Genomic DNA, 25,125 nt, shown 5'->3' with positions numbered 1-25,125 from the left:
AAAAGTGTTATACAGGCAGACTTGAATCTTCCTATAATAATTTGGACAAATGGCTAGGCAGACCTCTCTAGAGAGTATCCACATTAAAGACCAGAATAGTGAAAACTTTGGACTGATCAAGCCTATATTCTTGTTTTGAAAATATTAAATAAACACACACTGAAAAGAAGACAAAGAATTGTAAGTTTTCCTAATAACAAATAAAAGTCCAGTCAGCTTCCCCTTTATCTTTCTCCCTAGCATGGTGTGCCTTCTAGATCTTTTCCTATGAATGTGATTTTTTTCCTAAATAGCGAGTCCTGCTGCTTCTTCCCCTGATGTCCACGCACCCTTCCGTGCTGGTGTGCACACACTGCCCGCACCTTCACTGGCTGCTGAGGCTCTTTGTGGACGTGCCGTGACTTACTTATCCTATTTATTCTAGGTTGTTACATTATTTCTACTTACTCATAACTACTCGGCAGTCACGCTACCTTTCAGTATACACCACCATAAACACTACCACGAGGCTCCCGGTCCTTACATTCTCAGAGAATAATTTACTCAGGTACCTTCCAGAAGTGAAACTGCTGAGTCAAAGGTTTTGATCCATTCTGCCAACCTGAAATTGAAAAGGCTACTCAAAATTAAACCCCCACTTCCTCATGCTCTTTTACTTTCTTAACTTGGATTCTCTACTTACTATAATTAATAAAAACCATAATATGTGCTTCTCAACTATGATGATGACAAAACTTTCCATCAAAACACTGTAAGAAAAATTCAAGCAAAATACAAAGGTCAAAGGAAATTTACTTTGTTATATAAGACTCAGAGCGACAGAATGGAGTGTCTGAGAAAGAGTGGACAGACAGACACTGCGTGCACTGAACAGGTGCCCCTGCACACGCCCAGCTCTCCCCAGGCGTTTCCTGGTAAACACACGGCTGGTCTCAGGCACCCCTGCCTCGTGTTGTTCTGAAACGCTGCACTCAGTCAGTAACAAAAGTGACTCTGGAAACTCTGGAGAGGTTGCCTGCTTTATAAACCACATTTCCTGTTTTTAGCCCTTGTGCCCTAAATCAGTTACCAGTCCTAGTCTACAGATAAAAATAGATTGAAAAATACTATAAATATCCCACAATGTACTTTTTTTTTTGGTCAAACTGAAACATTACATGAAAGAACTCTGGGGTATTTCTTTTCAAGTAAATCATCTATTCAATTACAGTGCGAAGACACATTATTGAAATTACTGCCTATCAGAAGCAACTAGAAACGGCATCAACACTGTCAGTTGGAAAGGCTCGAACCTTGTGCAGCAGAACCACTTGTGCTGGAGCAGAGGACGGCGTCAGGTCCAGGTCTTCATGTTAAACTCGCTCTTTCTTGACGTATCTGGGATTTCCAAATGAATGCTTGGGGGTCAAAAGAATACATTACGAATGTAGTATATGAATGAATAAATAGGTCTCTACAATTTTCTATTTTCTTTCTCAGAACACTTTTTTTTTGGGGGGGGGGGTCTTTAATTAATATATCTCAGATCATGAACTCCTTATTGCCAAATTCAGACTTCAATTGAAGAAAGTAGGGAAAACCACTAGACCATTCAGGTATGACCTAAATCAAATTCCTAACAATCATACAGTAGAAGTGAGAAATAGATTTAAGGGACTAGATGTGATAGACAGAGTGCCTGATGAACTATGGATGGACGTTCATGACACTGTACAGGAGACAGGGAGCAAGACCATTCCCAAGAAAAAGAAATGCAAAAAAGTAAAATGGCTGTCTGGGGAGGCCTTACAAATAGCTGTGAAAAGAAGAGAAGCAAAAAGCAAAGGAGAAAAGGAAAGATATACCCATTTGAATGCAGAGTTCCAAAGAATAGCAAGGAGAGATAAGAAAGCCTTCCTCAGTAATCAATGCAAAGAAATAGAGGAAAACAACAGAATGCGAAAGACCAGGGACCTTCTCAAGAAAATCAGTGATACCAAGGGAACATTTCATGCAAAGATGGGCTCGATAAAGGACAGAAATGGTATGGACCTAACAGAAGCAGGAGATATTAAGAAGAAGTGGCAAGAATACACAGAAGAACTGTACAAAAAAGATCTTCATGACCCAGATAATCATGATGGTGTGATCACTCACCTAGAGCCAGACATCCTGGAATATGAAGTGAAGTGGGCCTTAGGAAGCATCACTACAAACAAAGCTAGTGGAGGTGATGGAATTCCAGTTGAACTATTTCAAATCCTGAAAGATGATGCTGTGAAAGTGCTGCACTCAATATGCCAGCAAATTTGGAAAACTCAGCAGTGGCCACAGGACTGGAAAAGGTCAGTTTTCATTCCAATCCCAAGGAAAGGCAATGCCAAAGAATGCTCAAACTACTGCACAATTGCACTCATCTCACATGCTAGCAAAGTAATGCTCAAAATTCTCCAAGCCAGGCTTCAACAATAAGTGAATTGTGAACTTCCAGATGTTCAAGCTGGTTTTAGAAAAGGCAGAGGAATCAGAGATCAAATTGCCAACATCCAATGGATCATCAAAAAAGCAAGAGAGTTCCAGAAAAACATCTATTTCTGATTCATTGACTATGCCAAAGCCTTTGACTGTGTGGATCACAATAAACCGTGGAAAATTCTGAAAGAGATGGGAATACCAGACCACATGACCTGCCTCTTCAGAAATCTGTACGCAGGTCAGGAAGCAAAAGTTAGAACTGGTTCCAAACAGGAAATGGAGTACGTCAAGGCTGTACACTGTCACCCTGCTTATTTAACTTATATGCAGAGTACATCATGAGAAACGTTGGGCTGGATGAAGCACAAGCCAGAATCAAGACTGCTGGGAGAAATATCAATAACCTCAAATATGCAGATGATACCACCCTTATGGCAGAAAGTGAAGAAGAACTAAAGAGACTCTTGATGAAAGTGAAAGAGGAGAGTGAAAAAGTTGGCTTAAAGCTCAACATTCAGAAAACAAAGATAATGGGATCCGGTCCCATCACTTCATGGCAAATAGATGGAGAAACAGTGGAAACAGTGACAGACTTTATTTTTTGGGGCTCCAAAATCACTGTGGATGGTGACTGCAGCCATGAAATTAAAAGACGCTTGCTCCCTGGAAGGAAAGTTATGACCAACCTAGACAGCATATTAAAAAACAGAGACATTACTTTGCCAGCAAAGGTCCGTCTAGTCAAGGCTATGGTTTTTCCAGTAGTCATCTATGGATGTGAGAGTTGGACTATAAAGAAAGCTGAGCGCTGAAGAATTGATGCCTTTGAATTGTGGTGTTGGAGAAGACTCTTGAGAGTCCCTTGGACAGCAAGATCCAACCAGTCCATCCTAAAGGAAATCAGTCCTGAATGTTCATTGGAAGGACTGATGTTGAAGCTGAAACTCCAATACTTTGGCCACCTGATGTGAAGAGCTGACTCATTGGAAAAGACCCTGATGCTGGGAAAGATTGAAGGCAGGAGAAGAACAGGACGACAGAGGATGAGATGGCTGGATGGCATCACCGATTCAATGGACATCCGTTTGAGTAAACTCCGGGAATTGGTGATGGACAGGGAGCAGGTCTTGGGGTTGCAAAGAGTTGGACATGACTGAGCAACTGGACTGAACATATCTCCTAGTTTTTAAATATGAATAAGAAAACTCTGTCCTATGAAAACAGAACATACAATATCACCATCCATAAAGAAACAGTAAATTTATTTCATGGCTCATTTTTTCCATTTCTAGGAAGATGTATATTCGTAAGAGTTTAGCTTTCATAAACTTCAGAGGCAGACTTTACCTTTGAAGACTCCAGTACAGGCAAGGGAGTCACAGTCTGTCCGATTTCAAGGTCAGAACCTGAGTGTAAGAGAGTCTGCGAGCTTATTCTGACCTAAAATAGTATAGAACGCGACACACTTAGGGTGAAATATCCGTTTCAACATTCAAAACTGGTACTGAATTTTAGACTTAAAGGTATAAAAATTTAATATAACATTAACATAAATCAATTTTATTTGTTTCAATTTCTTCTTTTGGCAGGAAAAAATGTTTCCATTAGAAGGCAACTTCAATTAGAAAAGTAAAAATGAATGAATCAGTTGAACTGAGGTGGACGAACCTAGAGCCTGTCATACAGAGTGAAGTAAAATAAAAACAGATATTGTGTATTAACGCATAAATACGGAATCTAGGAAAATGGTACTGATGAGTCTATTTGCAGGGTAGGAATAGAGATGCAGACATGGAGAACAGACTGTGGACACAGCAGGGGGAGGGCAGGGTGGGCGGATCAAGAGAGTAGCGCTGACACATACGCAGCCACGTGTGAAACAGCCAGTGGGGAGCTGCTGTATCACCCAAGGAGCTCAGCTCAGTGCTCTGTGACAACCTAGGGGGCAAGTGGGATTGGGTGGGAGGGAGGCCAAGTGGGAAGGGATACATGTTGTATTTATGGCTGATTCACGTTGCTGCATGGCAGAAACCAACACAACATTAGAAAACAATTGTCCTTTAATTAAAAATTAAAAATATAAAGGTGACAGGAAAATAGAACTCATTCTATGCACACAAATGTGTTTTGTTTCACACTGTGAGGTGTTACAGTTACATATATACTTCATAAAGGTCTGTAGAATCTTCAGATTTCACAATCTCTAGGAGCCCCGCCCCAGCCCTCAACAAGAATGACCTCAAAGGAAATCAAACTAATAAATGCTTGTGATGGAAGCCGGACTGCAGACCATGGCTCTGGAGCCTGACAGCCTGGTTCAGGATGGCAGCCCCACCATCTGAGCCACGGCCGCGGCTGAGGACGCTGTGTGGCCACTGCAGGTGGCCTGGCCCTGAGAGCTCTGCTTCCAGTGCTGGGCTGGCATGGTGAGCAGAGCACACAGCGCCATTCTCAGGACCGCGTTCCGCCCACATTTTAAGAAGCAAGGTCCAACTAGGCCAAGTTTCTGCTATTAAACCAAAGACAGAGGAGCTGTAAGGAAATCAAAGGCAGAAAACCATGAAAGCCAAGAATTGTCCTGGAGCTTCGTCTTCATTTATATCAGAAGGGATCTCTGGAGTCAGAATATGGAGAAGAGTAATTGTGAGGAAGGGCTGCAGGCCTGGCCGGTTGCCGTGGAGACCCTGACCTTGTGGCTATCAGAGCGGAGAGAATGCAAAGCACCACGGCAAGATGTGAGCTTGGAAACAGCGCCAATGGCCATTTGCTAATTGTGATGTTCTGCTGGCAAGGTTTCTAAGTCTCAAGTAGGAGTTGTCCCCTTTTCCAATTAAGCAGAACTCGCACCTAGGAAAGCACGTAAATCCTGTTTCCCACACACACCTGTACCAGCATCCTGATGGAGACGCGGCAGCCTGCTCCCCGCAGACACTCCCGGACCTCGTCCCTGTGGGCCCAGGACTGGGAGGTGGCCCTGCTGCCTGCACTCCCCATTAGGGGAGGGAACGCACAGCAGCACGCCACACTCCAGGCTCTCTTCAACGTCAGAGTCTGGCCTCGGGCGGGACGGGTCTCCCTGCCTGGATGAGCACGTCACGCTCGCGTGCCCACTCCATGCTATGGGCACTGACTGGTCTCCGGCTTCCAGTTACTTCAGGCAGAGCTGCAGTGGAGACGCCGCCTGCCGGTGCAGAGACGCTGCCCTCGGGGACGTCCTGGGAGGGGGCGGGCCTCTGCCAAGCACACCGCTGCCTCTGCCGGCTCTGCCAGCCTTCTCCCGGGGAGAGCAGAGCGACCCTGCATCCCAAACACCCATGTCAGCAGCAGTCTACATGCCATTTAGGTGGATACAGACTCATGAATGTGTCCAAAAGGAGCACTTGCTCTAGTTTAAAAAAAAAAAAGGATTTCTGCACCTATTTTCCTTAGTATAACATGAAAAAGCCACAGCACAAAGGAAAAAAGAGGAAAAAATCTAAGAACATACACCAATTTTTCTTTTCACTAACACAACCCAACCGTGCAATATAAGAAGGTGTGTACCTTTCATTTCCATCACATCTGAAGTCCCTGAAAGTGTCTTTGTGGTTTCATAAAGCCTACCATCATCTCTCCTTCAATACACAAACCTGCTCAGAGTGACATGCACTCCACGTACATCTCAGGTCCTTATTACTGTAATCACAGGCTGTCACACCATTTGCAATCAGTAATGAAAGCAACTGCAAAGCTGAAAACTGCATTTTAAAATATATCATGCTTGTGAATATACTTTGGTTGTCACTCAAACACTTTATTAGTATGAGATATTAACAGAAAATTGAAGTAAAACGATCCAAAAGAAAACTCTTACTCAAGTACCTTCCTGCACAACATGAAGGTTTTCTTCAGTCTCTTCCAGGTGTCCTGTGGAGGACACCTGCCCTGCATTTGTGGTGCCCTGTCACCAACACCTGATCCCCAACTGACTGTGGGGTAAGCTGTGCCGCTGCCCCATGTGAGTGGTGGAGACGGGGGGCTGCCGGAGCACTGGCTCACTGCGCTGAGACACAGAGCAGCCCTGCTTCTGTCAGCCATGCATCCTCGGCTTCAGGGAGGGAGGCCGGCCTGGAAGTCTCCTTTCTATCGTGGGCTCCCAGGAAATTCTCGAGACGCTGCTTTAAAACACACACAAGTTTTCCACCAGAATGTGCAGAATAAAGGGCCATCAAAATGGCTGTTAAGCTATACTCAAAATAGTCAGGGGTTGGCTTTCTTGGCTCATTATTAAGAGAAGACAGTCACGAAAGTTCACCTGGAGTTGGGAGAGACACAGAGAGCTGGCATTTCTGGTCCAGCTGTGACAGGTCAGAGGGGGTGAAACATCCAAAGACCACTCCGTGGTTTGGTGTTCTCCTGGAACCAGTGAACTTCGCAGTTTCCGAGTGAAATGCCAAGTGAGGGTGAAGAGGCGTCCCTGAGCACGCCCTGCAAGAGACCTCAGCGTGGGAAGCCTTGAAGCCGAGCTAGCAGAGGCTCGGGGCTATTCTCCCCCAGCCAGCGGTGGGGAAGGCTCATGCACAACTTAAATGACACGACACACTTTGGGGTTCACAGCAAACCCTCCAGAAACAGTCATCGCTATTCCTGCACAGAGGAGAGCAGCTCTGCCTAGAAGACAGCAACTGGGGGCCCTGACTGACCCACCCCACTCCAGAAACCAAAGGGAAATGCGAAGTTCAAAACAGAAACTTTAGGAAGGTAGGTGAGAGAACACAGGCAGTGGAAGTGAATACGGAAGTATGAAAAAAGTTCTGTCCTTAATGTCTTTCTACCCTTTCCACACTGAGTCTTCAGATCTGTCTACCCATGGCTGTTCTGTAATTTCTCTTGCTCCCTTTGAAATCAAAACGTCTGCACCACGGTTGGAGGTAAGGCTGTCTTGGGAGGTGGAAGTGGTGTGCTGACAAGGTTCCCTAGTTCTGTGGGAGAGGTAACAACTGCACCATGTCATCAACGATCGTCAGTAAAGGGAGGAGACCATGTACACGCGCGCGCGCACACACACACACACACACCCGTGCACCGGAAGCTTCCCGGGTTTCCTTTAGTCAGTCTGTCCTCAGTTTCACTACCGTGACTTCAGTCCTTCAGAGTCTGTTAACCACTAATTTATTAAAACACTTTTGATGGTGACCTAATTTGTTAGTCAAAATACAACAACTGGAGTCATCTGAACCTTACCTTTCTGCTGTGGGGCATGTTTTAAACAACTGGGAAAGGGAGCGTTTGTCCCCATTTTCAGGTCAGAGCAACAATCTGGAGTTGTCTTCTTACCATGCTACGCACACACCTGGGCCCCCAAATACAGGGGCACTACAGCGCTCCAAGGAAACCCACACCCGACGCTGAGTCGAAGACCAGCGCCAAGCAGCACTGGGAGGACAGGCACACGCCTTTGGCTCTGAGGAGGAATCTGAGTGGAGACAGCATGGCTGCAACAGCCAGGCCAGGCTTGCTCGATGACGGGCCAGTGCTCCTGGCTGGGCCGCGGTGTCCACTCCATGGACGCGTGGGGGTGCCCGCCTGCTCACGGGCTGGGTTTGTGGACAAACGGAGGGGCCAGTGCCGCTGTCGGCTCAGCACGCTGGGCCACGGCCTCTGCCAGCCTCCAGGTCGTGCGCTGAGCTGGAGGGCTGAGCCGGGGCAGACCCTTTGGTGCCCTTTCAAACTCCTCACCCAGAACCGTCTGCAGACAACACCTGGAAGTTCAGAGTGTGCACCGAGCTCACAGCAGCTAAGGTCACAGGAGGTGACGAGCAGCTGGGAAGCAGCAAGGAGTGCCCAAAGGGCAGGATGTGCACGAGGGCCCCGCCATCGCCCACGGCGTACACACGCTTTAGAAAATGACTCTTGGTCATTAGACAAAATCAGGTGAAGTGAGTGAAAAAACCTCCGACACTGTTCACAGGACCTAGAAACGGAAGTTCTGCAGACTCACAATTATGAGATGTCCATGCAGTTTCCCGAACACCAGAGGGGACACAGCCTGGCAGGACCTGACAGGCAGGAACCTGTGGTTAAGGAATGGGCCACTGATGTGACTGAACAGAAGCGATGGCACTGCTGGGACGTAAGAAACCAAAGGGAGTGCAGCGCTCGTCTGCTCGTGCAGGACTTCCGGGTGCAGTTTAACAAGAGAGAAAGGGATTACAAAAGGCAAGGGGGCTTCTAGGGAGGACAGACACAAACGTAGAAAGAGTAAGACAAATTTGACAGAGGCAAGTTTTTCCCCATTTCCTATCATTTCATTCCCGACTGACGGCTGGCTGCACATCTGGGAAGAGAGGGCACTCAATGGGTGTGGCCTGGACACAGAAAGCAGGCAGGGCCCGGAGCCCCTGTGCAAAGACTCCCAGCCAGAGAGGGGACAGTTTGATTACTAAAACAGCAGCACTATGATAATGAATTGAAACTCAATTAAATATGCTCAAGCTGAGTTAGAAAAATATGCTCAAGCCATGATTAGAAAACATCTTCATTACCTTTTGAAAAAAAAATGGTGACGGAACCAACTCATTCTGAGAACGAATTAGAAAGTAAAATCAAGTTTTACCCTGCCTTTCCTGTATGAACTGGACTTCAGAGTAACCGAATCGCTGATGAAATTTTTTATTTTTTAATTTCATGCTCCAGCTACCAATCATTAGTTTGCAATCTCCAAGGAAATAAGGCCAATACTTTGGCTACCTGACGAGAAGAGATGACTCACTGGAAAAGACCTTGATGCTGGGAAAGACTGAAGGCAGGAGAAGGGGATGACAGAGGATGAGATGGTTGGATAGCATCACCGACTCAATGGACATGAGCTTGAGCAAACTCCAGGAGATGGTGAAGGACAGGGAAGCCTGGTGTGCCACAGTCCATGGGGTCGCAAAGAGTCGGACACAACTTAGCGACTGAACAACTAGGAAATAAAAGATCATGGCAACAATTACCAATGGTGCTAAAACTAATAGATGAAAAGTTTGACCGTTTTAAAGGGTAGAGCGAGCTGATAACACTTGAATGCAGTTTTCAATCCTATCACCAACAGGGAGACAATCAAACATTACAGACATCCTGGTGACAAAATCCAAATTAAAATCACGCCTGAAACTGATAAAACTTCATTAATCGTAAGTTTGGAAACACAAGAAGCAGAGAAACATGCTGCTGACACAAGGAGGAAACAACATGGAAACTCCAGAAAATGAGAGCGTCCGTAGAACCATGATTTATTCAACAAAGAAGCTGACGAAAGGGCCGTCAGTCAGTTCACTCACTCAGTCATGTCCGACTCTCTGCGACCCCATGAACTGCAGCACGCCAGGCTTCCCTGTCCATCACTAACTCACGGAGTTTGCTCAGACTCACATCCACCAAGTTGGTGATGCCGTCCAACCATCTCAACCTCTGTCACCCCCTTTTCTTTCTGCCTTCAATCTTTCCCAGCATCAGGGTTTTCCAGTGGGTCAGTTCTTTGAATCAGGTGGCCAAAGTATTAAGAATTTCAGCTTCAGCATCAGTCCTTCCAATGAATATTCAGGACTGATTTCCTTTAGGATTGAAAAGGCCCTAGAGATAGGAAAAAATACTTCAGAGACATGCGAGTAAAAGCAACACACAGACCCTGACAGGAGCCCTGATCTGACTGAACTGTCTAAACAACTTTTATGAGAATGGACACTGACTGTGTTCCAGAGTCTAAGCTCAGACTGCTTGCTGCAAAACAGGCCAGTAATCAAGAGGCGAGCTGTCAGGACAAGGAACGTGGCTTTATTCAGAAAGCTGGCAAACCGAGAGGATGGTGGGCTCATGCCCTAAAGAACCTTCTTGCCTGAGTCAGGCTCCTTCTACACTGAAAGGGGAGGGAGTAAAGCCAAACACTTCCCTGTTCCTGCCAGCCTCCAGAGGGCATGTGTGAATTTTTCCCTCCCTGCAGCCATTCACAGGGGGCCTGGTGCAGAGGGTTCCTGTGAGCTAAACCAAAGCATTTTATTAGCCTGATGCTCATGACCTGGGCGGCAAAATTCCCAGAGATGAGCCATGTACAATCTAAGCTTACAGGCACCATCCCTTGAGTGATTAATCTGTAATAGAATACAAAAGGTTCTTTCCTATTTCAACTGGATATTTGATAAAATTAATGGATTGTTACATTTTTTCCCAGATCTGGTAATAGCATTGAGACTACATTTTCAAAGACATCATCCTTATCTGATCCATGTGTGGATGAAACGACCCTTCATCCAGAGAGGGCGGGGGATTGGCCGTGAGCTCAGGGCTGCTGAAGCCGCCACGAAGTCAGCTCTGCGCTTCCCTGTTCTGCTGTGATCAACCTCTAGGAATGTCCAAAGTAAGTTCAAACAATGGCCTTTTGCACAACAGCACGTTAATTTACCCTGGTGCCAAAGAGCTATCAGTTTAAGACACAATAAAATAAATACTTCAGCAGATAATACATGCAATGACGAAAGTATGTAGGCCATAGGTCATCTCAAGGTTAATGCAATTCACATTGATACCATCAGAGCCAACACTCAGCTTTACTGAAAACGCTTGGCAGACGCTGCAACCAAATGTCCAAAGCACTGCACGGTTTTACAGCACTGACAGTGATGCGGTAAACTGCTTATAAAAAAGGAAAAATGGCTGGGAAAAAAGTAAAGTTAAATAATGAAAGTGCGATTTGAAAAAAAGAGGACTGACTAGGGTCATCCTCCTTTGAAAAATATAAAACTGCTTTTCTCCTATAAATAAATGAAATACAAATTTATTAAAATCTTCCTGACAGTATTTTTAAATGAAATTAAGAAAAACAGTTCAAGGAATTGATAAAAGTACTCTGAGTTCAGCACCAGGAAAGACCACTGAGTTGGATGTCTCTTCAAAGGTAGAATTCACTCGACTGGGCTCTCTTTCGGTTAAAAGCAGAATAGGGCGTGAGAAACCTGTGGAGGGCGGCCAAGAGCGTGGCAGGCTAGCGGGCACTGCCACTCGGGCTCCAAGCTAGAGACGAGAGCAGACGTGCACGGGGCCTAACGCACAGCGCCAGGGATGTGATGCTCACAAAGGCGCCCTCAGAATTCTGCAAGGCTTGGTCTTCAGAGTCAATCTGGAAAGGTGGAATGACACTCAAGAGACCTTTGGGTTACACCTATTTTGTAATAATCTAATTACTTCTAAATGAATAGCTCCCATCGTGTTTTTGCTAACTGTTTTCTTATTTAATCAACCAAAATTCTCTTCTTCAACATTAAACTGAATTAAAAAATAATTCAATCTGATATCCTGTTGAAAATACCTATTAGGGTAAAAGCCAAACTGTAAATTAGTATTTTACTTGACGTGTGTTTTCCCTGTCACCTCTGGCTTGGGTAATTTATGCCAAGGTGTTTCCCACTAAGCAACCAACGGATGGAGGAAATGTACTAGGGAAGGTTTTCTCTACACCGGCACCTAGGAAGGCCACAGCACAGAGGTGGGGATGGCGTGGAGGGAGGCCTGGAGACAGTGGGGAGGAGACAGAGGGAGGGAGGAGTTATGGGTGTGCAGGGGAGACACTGCTGAGTCCCTGTCTAGGTCTACACGTGCTGTGAACTGACCCTTGAATGGCTGGCTGGGCTATTTTATTAGAAATAGGAACTAATATTTGGATGCTGAAATAACTCCTTTATTAATGGGACAAAACAAACTTTTTCTTTGCTGAACTCAGCTCTTATCTTTTGCCCACACGCCTGGAGCCAGCCCTGGCTGGAGACTGGGTTTAAGGAGAACGGTGTCTCCTGGCACTGCTGGGTTCCGAGTGGGGCTTCCCTGCGGGAGGGAGGAGAGCCTTCGTCCACCCCTGGGGGGATGGCAGTGCACGGGCTCTGTCCCCTTCTTCTACACTCCCTGCCCTGCCTGTGGGAGGCAGCGAGAGGGCAGAGCAGGTACCTGCAGGAGGAGCTGGTGAGGGCTGGGCTCGCTTGGACCCTGCGGCCCCCGCATCCCCGCCTGCTGGTGCCTCTGTCTTATCCTTTGATCAGTGTGAGGTCAGGAGAGACGACTGTCCTTCACCGGTTCTGGGGCCCAGAGATTCTAATGGTGTTTCCTGCCTTTCCTTCACGCAGGCTGAAGCAGCGATGGGTGAGAGTCCCTCCTCTCCGCCCCTCTGATGTGGGACACGACTACTCCTCTCTTAGGAGGATCCAAGGAGCTGTCCCAGCACTTAGTAAACCTCCCCACACACTCCAGGAAAAGATTCTCCCTAGGGTTGTGCACAGTTTAACAAGGAGTGAGATGGGTGTTTCCATGGAGATGCTGATTTCATGAGACAAATGACAGGCAGCCTGTCCACCACCCCAGTGTTCTTCACTTGAGGTAAGTGCAATTAGCTCACTGGAATACAAGGATCTGGTTAAATCACAAAAGAGTATTAGAAGAAAAGTGTTGGGGAAAAAAGAGACATACAACAGGCAATCAAGATACTCTTCACACGGCAGTGGAAATGCATCTACAGGCAGGAAGAGGTGGTCACCTAGGATGAAGAGCACCGGCTGCAGGCTGGTCTCTGCCTCCGCATGCGGGATCCACGGGGAACGAGGGAAGCGCCCCGCGTCCCACACCAGCCAGCTGCCCTCCCCGCCCACCTGGCCCCCCACACTCACAGCATCCACCACACAGATGTCTTCCCTCGCCCGATACTTCCAATGACTACAGTTAACAGGAAAGCATTTTGAGGCAAAAATAGGCTAAGTACTTATTAAAAAATGGTTGATTTTAAATTAATCTATTACCTTTACGAATATATGTAAACATACATGTTCTAGATAGAAAAGAAATATTTAAGTGAAAATTTAAAGAAAGATTACTTCTCTTATTTAATATGTTCTTAAGATTTGAACTTTCAAGTGTACTTGTAAATAAGATTATTTTTAACTGAGCTAAAACTTATCAAACGCAAGTACTCAGAGCTCTTAACAACTGAGGATAACAGAAAAATGACAGTCAGTTAAGTGACTCAGAACTAACCAGAACGATCTTTCCTGATATATATTAAATTAAAGAGGTGATCAACTGGATTTTAAAAAAAAAATTACTACAGTGTCAGAAACTACAGCAATACACAGGTACCTATATGATTTGCAAAATTCAGCTCTGAAATGAAAAATGAAATTGGACATGAAAATTCTAAAGATAATACTAAGGTAACTGAAATTCTTCTGGAGGACTAAGTCAAACTATTGTGGCTGCTCAGCTTGGTCTCAAAACTTCAGTCAACTTTAAAGAAACGAAAAGTCGCTCTATGACTATGAGAGATTGAGGTTCAGCTGGGCATCCAGTCAAAACTACACTGAGAACAGAACTAGATATAGCTTAGAAAAGTCTGTAAAAGTGGGTGTTGGTTTCTAAGAGGTTTTGGCACCAGAGGAATGGCACGTGAATGGCGGGTGGTACAGTGCTGTGTGCATATGCCAAGGAGAGGATGCTTGCCTGAAAGAAAGCACCAGAACCTCCATGCCACACGGCCAGCAGCACCTCAGTTTGTACAAAAACCTCCCTGGTAACTATGACATCACTTTGCATCCATCATCACTCACAGTGTGGGCTGGGAAGATGTGAGGGGCAGAGAAGGACCCCAGACCTGGACACTGAGTCAGTCCACACCTGGCAGCAGGGAAGACCCGAAGAGCCTGGTGATGCACCCCCCTACCCTGCCCTCGCCCTCTTGAGTCCTCACAAGGACTGAGCAAGATGCACCTCAACTGTCCCTGAACAGCACGTTATATTGTGCACAGAGACGCCACACAGAAATGCTCTCACGTCAGGTATCCCTGACACTCGTGTTTAAATCAAATGCAATTACTGATGACTGAGGGACTGCACGTAGCTTCCACAGGGCACAAGTGCTAAAACGCTCACCTCAATTAAACAAATACCAATATCCACTGTGCACTATTTATTAAAAAGTGAACAAGAAGATTAATGGAAATGAGAACATCACACAATTTACTTTCCTATCGAAAAGCAACTGAGAAAAATCACTGCCGAACCACAGAACAAATACGGAAAGATAAACTGAGGCATGACCCATGTTCGCTCAGACTGTGAACTATGAATTCCCACTGCACAACTGGAGCTTGGTGGGGAGGTGGACCCTGGGAACCAGGAGAGGCCCTGGCTGCCTGGAGGTGGCATGGGAGGAGCCAGGAGCAGGACGAGCAGGACCAGTGCCCATGAGCGAAGGTCTCAGCCTGGGGAGAGGGGAGGCCTGAAGGGTTGAAGCAGGGGGTGACAGATGGGCTTTGCCAACAAGGGGCTGGGGACAGGAAGACGGTGTGGCCCTGAGGTGACACGGGGCGCCCTGCAGGAACTGGGCACGGTGGGGGCAGAACTAGGGCCTGAGGAGGAACAGCACCCTGGCAGCTGACCCAAGGGGTGAGGAGGGTGCAGGAAAGTCTGGGGGAGACATCTGTCCCTGGAGGAGGGAGGTCAGGCCACAGAGTGGATGCTGGAGGCAACAGTCAGCTTGCTCGAGTGGATGAAATCTCGGAGTCTGAACAGGGACTGGCAACCCCAGGGAAGCCGGTGTCGAGGGCCACTCCCAGTGCAGGGGCCGCAGGGGAAGGAGGCTGGGGCCCGCTCACCACAGGGGAAGGGCAGCAGGGCATGGGGGGCGTCTCTCCCAGGAGCAGGACCAGCCTGGAAGCACTCCGCAGAGCACCAAGGCCAGCACGGCCATGGATCCCAGGATGGCTGGAGATGTGAGAGACACGAGAGGACGCGGGCCTCAGGTGGAATCTCCGAGGCACCGCCCAGACAGCTAGTTCACGCTGAGCTGTTAAGTAGAATGTGTGGGGCTGTGAGCAGTCAGAGCGACAGGAGCTCAGGGGGTTCAGAGCCTGAGGTCCTGGCCAACCTTCCCCCATCCTCCAGAGGGAACCAGGATTTGTCTTAAGACAGCTGAAATTTAGAAAACTGTAATAAATTGGCTTAAAGCTCAACATTCAGAAAACTAAGATCATGGCATCCAGTCCCATCACTTTATGGCAAATAGATGGGTAAACAGTGGCTGACTTTATTTTTGGGGGCTCCAAAATCACTGCAGATGGTGACTGCAGCCATGAAATTAAAAGATGCTTACTCCTCAGAAGGAAAGTTATGACCAACCTAGACAGCATATTAAAAAGCAAAGACATCACTTTGCCAATGAAGGTCCATCTAGTCAAGGCTATGGTTTTTTCCAGTAGTCATGTATGGATGTGAGAGTTGGACTATAAAGAAAGCTGAGCGCAGAATTGATGCTTTAGAATTGTGGTGTTGGAGAAGACTCTTGAGAGTCCCTTGGACTGCAAGGAGATCCAACCAGTCCATCCTAGAGGAGATCTGTCCTGGGTATTCATTGGAAGAACTGATGCTAAAGCAGAAACTCCAATACTTTGGCCACCTGATGCAAAGGGCTGACTCATTTGAAAAGACCCTGATGCTGGGAGAGATTGAGGGCAGGAGGAGAAGGGGACGACAGAGGATGAGATGGTTGGATGGTTATCACCAACTCGATGGACATGAGTTCGGGTGAACTCCGGGAGTTGGTGATGGACAGGGAGGCCTGGCGTGCTGCGGTTCATGGGGTTGCAAAGAGTCAGACACGAGTGAGCAACTGAACTGAAATGAGTAAGTATTAAGAGGTAAGTGTACACAAGGCACATGCATTACAGGCACACAAATGACTGAAACTGTGAGGAGTAAAACACCTAGCATGTGCATGAGTGTGCACGTGTGCAGGGCCTGCTGGACAACAACTCTTTTATTTGTGAACCAGGGATTGGTTAACTGTTGTTACAAGCATTTGGTACAGCAGGGTCCAAATTTTGTTTGTGAATTTGCAAAGTCCCAATAAACCTGCACAGTGGGCACATGTCACCTGAACTGACAAGGATCTTGATTATCACTCCTAATCTAATTTCACCCATTTCCCTGCCGGAATCGCTACTGGGATGTAACATGAAATGTGGCATATGCACCATATTACCTTCCTAAAGCTCCCAAATGTTGAAATTTCCAAAGTTACCTAGCCCAAGGGTTTTGAAAAAGACTGCAGATCGAAAGCTCCAGAGGCTGTTGACAGACAACCTTGAGACCAGTGATCCACCCAGGGAGTTAGGTGTGCTCATACGAAGTCAGGAACTCAGCTTACACTGAAGGTGCATGTCATCCACTGCCCTGGGTAACTGACCACTACCCCTGAGCTCACGGACCGGGCTGTAAGAAGCTCCACCACCGTAAGGGCAGTGCTGGAACCAATGGACAGGATACTCCCTCGTAGATAATTATCTTGCACATAAAACACGCATAATTCCCATAGGTTCCATCTAAAGCACCACGCCCACCCTCCACTGGCCGTATCACACGTGCAGAGTGGATGGCTGGAGTCTTGACACTTAAGCAGACGCCTGAGGACAAAGGACTCCTGACCATACGGGCAATGGGAAGATCCTGCAGGGAGGACGTGGGAAGTCTTCCCTGTGTGCTATGGGCAGCTGGCGAGGCCATGGGGTAGAGTGTAGGGTCAGTACTAACCGCGTTGCAGATTTTACTGTAAGACACTACAAAAATTTTAAGCAAGTTTCTGACAGGATCTGACATACTGTAAAAGGATGTATTTGGGATGTGAGCTGTCATCCAGTCGGGACACAGAAAAGAATGTATGTATGAACAAACCTAATTCCCAGGGTAGATCACTGGTCTCAAGGTCATCTGTGAATAGCCTCTGGAACTTTCGATCTGCAATCTTTTTCAAAACTCTTGAGCTAGGTGACTTTAGGAATTTCAACATTTGGGACCTTTAGGAAGGTATTATAGGAAGGAGCATTGAGGAAGGTAATGAATGCCCTTAGGGGAGAAAGATCAACTATGATCTGCTTTAGGCAGAAGGCTCAAACGTCTATAATGATAGATGGTGACTTCAGGAATTAAATAGCTACAATCACATAAACATTACTAATTTAATGATTCTGATTCTTAGCTTATACTTCCGGCATCATTGCATCATTACCCCTAATATGAACAACTTGATGATTTCAAATTGTGGTGCTGGAGAAGACTCTTGAGAGTCCCTTGGATGGCAAGGAGATCAAACAAGTCAATCCCAAAGGACATCAACCCTGAATGTTCATTGGAAGGACTGACACTGAAGCTGAAGCTCCAATACTCTGGCCACCTGGTGTGAAGGGCTGACTCACTGGAAAAGACCCTGATGTTGGGAAAGACTGAAGGCAGGAGGAGAAGAGGGCGACAGAGGATGAGATGGTTGGAGGGCATCACCGACCCGATGGACGTGAGTCTGAGTAAACTCTAGAAGATAGTGAGGGACGGGGAGGCCTGGCGTGCTGCAGTCCATGGGGTTGCAAAGAGTGACACGACTGAGCAACTGAACAACAGTATGAACGGTAACAATAAAAACAAAACATGTTTGAAGAATAAATGATGCTATCACCATCTAATAAAAGCATCACACAACAATAACGACAGGATATCACAACACGCTGTTGAACGAATAAAGGTAACACAACTTTCCAGCAGGTCGCGGGTACGGCCACACACGCCCCAAAGACCTGATGTCTAATAAGAACAGAACCATTTTCACACCAGGCGACACCAACACGTTAGTAGGTGGCCTGGCTTTATGTATTCCATGGTACTTCAAACAAAGAAACAAGTGTCTATCAATCAAAAATGTATTTCTTTCAAGGAGCAAGTTATTTCTAAAACACACATTACCAAGTGATCTAAGTGACATTTATTTGGTGTCACAGTGATAATACTGGAACTGTCTGCCGTCTTCCCGCAGCTGAATTTTCTCTGCTAAATTATGATGCTCTTACTCCCATACCCTCTCCTTGAATCTTTCATATCTTCGGCAACTGTAACTGGGTCTTACGTAGAAGCGATCAAACGTCTTAAGTAAATTTCCTGCAGTTTTCTGACTGCAGAAAACTTCACTCAGTCTACTGCTTCTATGCAAGCAAGAAGCACCCCAGGAAGCAAGTGTGTGTTACTGAGATGATCACATACTCTGAGGTGTAATTAATTATCCTCTGGAATTTAAGATTAGCTCTAAGCCATTTTAAGCACTAATAATTTAAAGTCTCCTAAACTCCAAACTATCAAAAAGTGGGTTTAAGTTAATAAAGATTTAAAAATCAAGTCAATCCCTTAGTAAATATGGAAAAAATGGGAACAAAAAGAAAAGCATCTTAAGCACGTATCAAGAAAAGCAAATCTATATTCACGTCTCAGGATGCATGGACCTGGAGACCAGTAAACTGAAACCACCCACCTGTTGGGGGCAGGCAGTCCCTCCAGTCGAAGTAGCCAGCGTAAATGCCAGGTTCCAAGGAGCCCACGATGGGGTCTGCCTTCAGCTCAATGTAGCTTTCAAACAGCCTCTGGTCCAGATCTTTGAGTGAGGCCATGCTCACCTGTGAGCACAGTGAGAGCACCCCAGTGAGGCCACGCCTGCTCACACACACAAGTGGAACACGCACGGCGTCTACTCGCAGGTGAAGAAAACAGTGAAACAATGTAAGTAAACGCTGAGTAGGTTTGAACAGTACTTACCGGCTTTCCCACAAAAAGGCATGACTTTTGCTTCGCCGCTGGTGATAAAGAGCACTCTAGCATGGCAGGCGCCCTGCTTACCCACTGTCTACACTGCGCTCTGAAGCTCACTCAAAACAGTTACAGAAACATAAAATCATGGTTTTATTTTAATGTTTCCAACTTAAATTTTCTAGTTTACTATTTAAAAACCTTTTTTGGTAAGAATAATTAGTAAAAATTAAACTTCTGAGAAAGAAAAAAATAACATAAAGAAAGCCCTGTTATTTTCATTTCAAAGATGACAGAAAGAGCACTTTTAATTGAGCCAGCGCTATAGAAATAAACTCACTGAACTATAATCAGAACCACTATGGGGAGCGGTGGGCAGGGGTGCAGACTGCTGGGTAAGACAGGCTCAAGAGGCTCAAGGATGGACTGTGCAAGACTCTAAGACGAGGAGCAGGGCCACTGTTTTGTACTAACTGTAAATGGAGGGTAACCTTTGACAGTTGTATTTTAAAAAAACAACAAAATTTTAACTAGAATAAATACAGCAAAAAAAAATTATATACAATTATGCTAAAAATAATCAAATATGTAAAATATATTGCCTATGGTTCAAGTGACTCAAAAATCTTTAAAACTGTTTGCTGTAAAGGAGCTTCCCTGGACTTAAAAAAAAACAAAACCTGTCCTTTCTCTATCTCCACGCTGAAATATTGGAAAGAGATTTACAGGCATCACAGAAAACATCACTCAAGAATTGAATGCCAAACTAAAAGACTCCACATGCTGCAACTAAGATGTGGCCCCGCCAAATAAGCAATAAATACATAAAAATGAGTATACATGTCTAGAAAAGAGAGCCTTCCCTCCTTGGCCTGTGAATGTCTCAGGAGATAGAAGAGGTTGGGGGTGGGGGCCCCATCCTATCCATTTCTCTCTAGGCATTCGACTTTAAAAAAAATAATTTAATGCCAGACTTTAATGGCTATTATAACATTCTTGGGTAGATCAAAAATCTGCAACTATCCAAACTGCAAATTAGATCATTCTTTTAAAAAGACTGGCACAGAGTACACCAGCTTTTTATATATGTAAAGGTCATTCCTTGGGTTTATGTAATTACAGCTACTAATAAAATTATAAGCCAAAGTTTATTAACCATACAGCTCTGGTTTTCCCTTCTCAAAGGGCTCAGAGACTGGCCTGCAGCCTCTGAGCCCCTTTAAAGAGACCATTCTAGCCAATGAGCATATGAGAAAGTGTTAACCTGCTAAGCAGGGAAAGACATGCAAAAGAAAACACCACAAGAGGATGTTTCCTATCAAATGAGAACTAATTGGCAGTGATGGCCAAACGCAAGGGCGCAGCTTCTGAACAGCAGCCCGGCAGGCAGAGTCTGCCGGGAGGGAGCCTCTGCAGCGGCAGTTCACTTCCAGGAATTTACTGTGAGGAAGGGAGGAGGGTGACGCGGCCAGCGTTCCCTCTCAGTGACAGCCACAAAAACCACCTGAAGGTTCCCAGCAGGAAAAAGGGAAAACAAGAATTATACAATGGCACATCCAACAGTAACAAATACTATAAAGCCATGAAACTCACATTTATAAAAATGGAGAAGTGCTCCCAACAGAACAGCCAAGAGAAAGAGCTATATTCGTTATAAACTAAATTCAGAAAATTGTTTCATATTTTAATGACATACACAGACACAGGTCTATGTAAGATACTAATTACTATATATTCTAAAATAAGACAGTGTTTATCTTTGCTGGATTACAGGTGATTAAAAAAAACCTTTTTTACATTTCTTAGTATTTCTCCTTTTAAAAAATGATTAAGTCTTATTTAAAAAAAAAAAAAAAAGAACGTTTGCTTTGGCTGTGCTGGCTTTCTGCTGTTGGGGGGCCGTCTCTGGTTGTGCTGCAAGGGCTTCTCACTGCAGCTCCTCGTGTTGCACAGCATGGGCTCCAGAGTCTCAGCAGCCCCGGGGCATGAGCTTAGCTGCCCTGCGGCATGTGGAATGTTCCAGACCAGGGACTGAACCTGGGTCCCTGCACTGGCAGGTGGGTTCTTAACAACTGGACCACCAGGGAAGTCCAGAGGTCTCATTTTTATAATAAGAAAAAGAAAATGCACAATAAAAAAACGTTTCCAACACTTGAGACTGGGAGGCGCTGGCACCGCAAGTGGAAATGCACAGGCGCGCAGGGCTCCACAGCACAGCCCAACAAAGGCCTCCAACGGGGCTCATTCGGACCAAGTGTCTCGCAGAGAAAGAGGATTTGGAAATGCTGACAAGTTTCATGTTTATTATTTAATGCTGCTTTATAAAGTTCAAAATGATATACATTTAACCAACCGGCGTCAGATCCTATTCCTCTGGTGTCTTCTCATAGAAACAATTTTGTCATTAAAAAAAAAACCAAAAAACAATTTTGTCCTTTACTTTAGGGCATGTATGATGCCAGACCAACAGGCACTCTGGACTTAGCCTGAGAAAACGTGAACTGGAGGCCTGCTGTGCTAACCTCCCTCTCTCTGAGCATCTTTCTGCATGAAAAACAGAGTTAATAATACTTTCCTTAATTACTTCAGAGAGCTATTTTCATCAAACAAAACTGTAAAAAAATCATTCTAGTTTTAAAGAATGAAAAGTGAAAAAGTGAGTGAGTCGCTTGGTCGTGTCCGACTCTGCAAGCCCATGGACTGTGGTTCACCAGGCTCTTCTGTCCATGGGATTCTTCAGGCAAGAATACTGGAGAAGGTTGCCATTCCCTTCTTCAGAGGATCTTCCCAATCCAGGTATCCAGCCTGTATCCCCTGCATTTCAGGCAGATTCTTTACTGTCTGAGCCACCAGGGAAGCAAGCCCCAAAGGATGAATGATAATTAAATTTTAATAAACTCCTAACAAGCATGATTATTTATGTAAAAATTAATTCTACTCTTGCAGATGAAGAGCAAGATAAAGGGGACTGAAAAGACCAGTGAAGGTCTTCGTGAAACAGAATACAGAAGGAACTATGCCTGGAGAAACTTTCGCCAAGTCCCCAAGCACAGCTCGGGGGAGACCTGTGAGAGGTGGGGTCCAAGGGGTGAAGACGCCCAGCAGCAGCTCTGAGGCAGCCTTCCCTCTGACAGCAGAGCAGAGCATGGGTGACCAGTGTTCAGGGGATCTGAATGCCCCGGACTGCTTTGGGATCTGGGCCTCCAGAGTTACGTTACCTGAGAAGGGAACCATGAAAAACAGGGGCAGCTGGCAGTTTTACCTTAATGCAAGAAATATATTTTACTTCATTGTCATCATGAAATTAAGGAATTCACTCATAAAAAACAGAAACAGCACAGAGACTATAAATCTAGTTTACTGTCTATTCCTTTAATGCTTAGTTGAAAGCTTTCAAAATATTCAATCCCAAATTCTGAGTGCCACAAATAGCACCCCCCAGATCCTCAAATCACCTTAGTTTCAGAACACAAGAGCCTGGACAAAGACGTGGAAGGACACGGTCAGTCTCATTCTGCTTCTTACTGACACAGGCTGACTCTAACAGAAAATCTCTAAGTATAAGAAAGGCTCAAAATTCTCCAAGCCAGGCTTCAGCAATACTTGAACCGTGAACTTCCAGATGTTCAAGCTGGTTTTAGAAAAGGCAGAGGAAACAGAGATCAAATTGCCAACATCCGCTGGATCATCGAAAAAAGCAAGAGAGTTCCAGAAAAACGTTTATTTCTGCTTTATTGACTATGCCAAAGCCTTTGACTGTGTGGATCACAATAAACTGTGGAAAATTCTGAAAGAGATGGGAATACTAGACCAACTGACCTGCCTCTTGAGAAACCTGTATGCAGGTCAGGAAGCAACAGTTAGAACTGAGTACGTCAAGGCTGTATATTGTCACCCTGCTTATTTAACTTATATGCAGAGTACATCATGAGAAACGCTGGGCTGGAGGAAGCACAAGCTGAAATCAAGATTGCTGGGAGAAATATCAATAACCTCAGATATGCAGATGACACCACCCTTATGGCAGAAAGTGAAGAACTAAAGAGCCTCTTGATGAAGGTCAAAGAGGAAAGCTGGCTTAAAGTTCAACATTCAGAAAACTAAGATCATGGCATCTGGTCCCATCACTTCATGGCAAATAGATGGGGAAACAGTGGCTGACACTATTTTGGGGGGCTCCAAAATCACTGCAGATGTTGACTGCAGCCATGAAATTAAAAGACGCTTACTCCTTGGAAGGAAAGTTATGACCAACCTAGACAGCATATTAAAAACCAGAGACATTACTTTGCCAACAAAGGTCCATCTAGTCAAGGCTATGGTTTTTCCAGTAGTCATGTATGGATGAGAGAGTTGGACTATAAAGAAAGCTAAGCACCGAAGAATTAATGCTTTTGAACTGTGGTGTTGGAAAAGACTCTTGAAAGTCCCTTGGACTGCAAGGAGATCCAACCAGTCCATCCTAAAGGAGATCAGTTCTGGGTGTTCATTGGAAGGACTCATGTTGAAGCTGAAACTCCAATACTCTTTTCAAATACTGATGCATTTGAAAAGACCCTGATGCTGGGAAAGATTGAAGGTGGGGGGAGAAGGGGACGACAGAGGATGAGATAGTTGGATGCCATCACCGACTCAATGGACATGAGTTTGAGTAAACTCCAAGAGTTGGTGATGGACAAGGAGGCCTGGTGTGCTGCAGTCCATGGGGTTGCAAAGAGTCAAACACGACTGAGCGACTGATCTGAAATCTTTCCCTGCTTTTATATGCAATTCCTAATCATTTCATGTATTTTTAAAATAATAAAAGACTTCTCCAATACTAATGTTAGTGTCATTATTATTACTGCATAAAAACAAAATGCCCACTTTCTACAAATACTAACTTTTTACTGCAAGAGAACACCTTGCAATTCTCAACCAAAAATTTCTGGAAATAAACTCGACATTTGGCCCTTAAGTCACAACATTTCTCATCAGGATGATTAATCTTTACGAAAAGGCAGGAAAACAAGACATAGCCACCCACTCTGACATTTTCAATCTTTAAAAAAAATCCCAATCAAGTTCATGAACTGGAACCATCATTTGTAAAAAGTATGCAATCTATCCAGAGCACTTTTTGATTGTAAGATTAACAAGATCACTATCTTATTCTTTGCACTAAGAGAACTGCACTGACATTAAAAAAAAAAGTGGTTCTAGCTTGCTTTACTTAGAAATCTGATAAACCTTTGCCCAGGAACCAAGCAACCTTTAATAATAACAAGATTACTTCATCTTTTTCTTTTCTGATTACTTGAAAAATATAAACACCAAAGTGCAACATCATTAAAAAAAAAAAACAAAAAAACACTCCAATTATTTATTTATGCAGGACTCATTTTTGTCCAATTCTCCACATGCAGGACTGGAGAGGGGAAGGGGTGTGTTTTTCAGCAAAGACAAAGCAACCTAGAGCTGTGCCTGCGTGCATGTGTGTGCACACGTGTGTGTGTCTGCACCGCACCCGTGCAAATACTTCGGCAGGCACGCAGAAGCTCTGCTGTGGTCCCCGGAGCAGGAGAGAGGAAGGAGAGGAGACTGTGCAGGCTTGGGGCTTGATGTTGGCTGGTGACAGCTCTAACCTGAAAGGAGCCGCATCTGAGATGCCTCTGGAAGCCTTTCTCTCCTTTCCTTCCCTCACTTTTGGGAAGCCTGGGTGGGTAATATGCCAGCTCTACCCCTGCAAGGACTTTGCTCCAGAGAAAGAGAAGAGCATTAACTCCAGGTGAGCTGTGAGGAGATGGGACCGGGAAGTGAGGGTGGAGGAGCAGGGGGCGGGGCGAGCGGGGTGGGAGGAGCAGGGGCGGGGCGAGCGGGGTGGGAGGAGCAGGGGGTGGCACCGGGAAAACAGCTGAAACTAAGCCGGTGTGAAGACCACTGACCTGTGTTATTTTTTCTATTCCCTGGAAGTTGTGTTTTTCAAAATGTTCTGCTATGTTTAGGAAGGTGTGACGTTCTAGGTAGCAGCAATTACTTAGGACTATCAAAAGTCGCTGTTCCTAAAACCAAAACAAA

At 45.4% G+C, this 25,125-nt stretch overlaps 1 protein-coding gene across 10 annotated transcripts in view; it reads right to left on the bottom strand.

The window, feature by feature from the left end:
• Window positions 1–25,125, bottom strand: part of EXOC2 (exocyst complex component 2) — a 122,966-nt gene that overhangs the window by 13,302 nt on the left and 84,539 nt on the right. For 5 of the 10 annotated variants that reach the window (XM_059880305.1, XM_005223863.5, XM_010818594.4 and 2 more), the window contains 2 exons: window positions 24,993–25,109; window positions 18,797–18,938 (listed from right to left, as the gene is read on the bottom strand). In XM_059880305.1, the coding sequence (XP_059736288.1) occupies window positions 18,797–18,938; window positions 24,993–25,109 (259 nt within the window). The other 5 variants (XR_003032016.2, XR_814965.4, XM_010818595.4 and 2 more) reach the window with 5 other exon arrangements.

Source organism: Bos taurus, chromosome 23 (assembly GCF_002263795.3).
Source record: "Bos taurus isolate L1 Dominette 01449 registration number 42190680 breed Hereford chromosome 23, ARS-UCD2.0, whole genome shotgun sequence".
In the NCBI taxonomy this organism is placed as follows: Eukaryota; Metazoa; Chordata; class Mammalia; order Artiodactyla; family Bovidae; genus Bos; species Bos taurus.
This window is presented reverse-complemented; position numbering and strand designations above follow the sequence as displayed.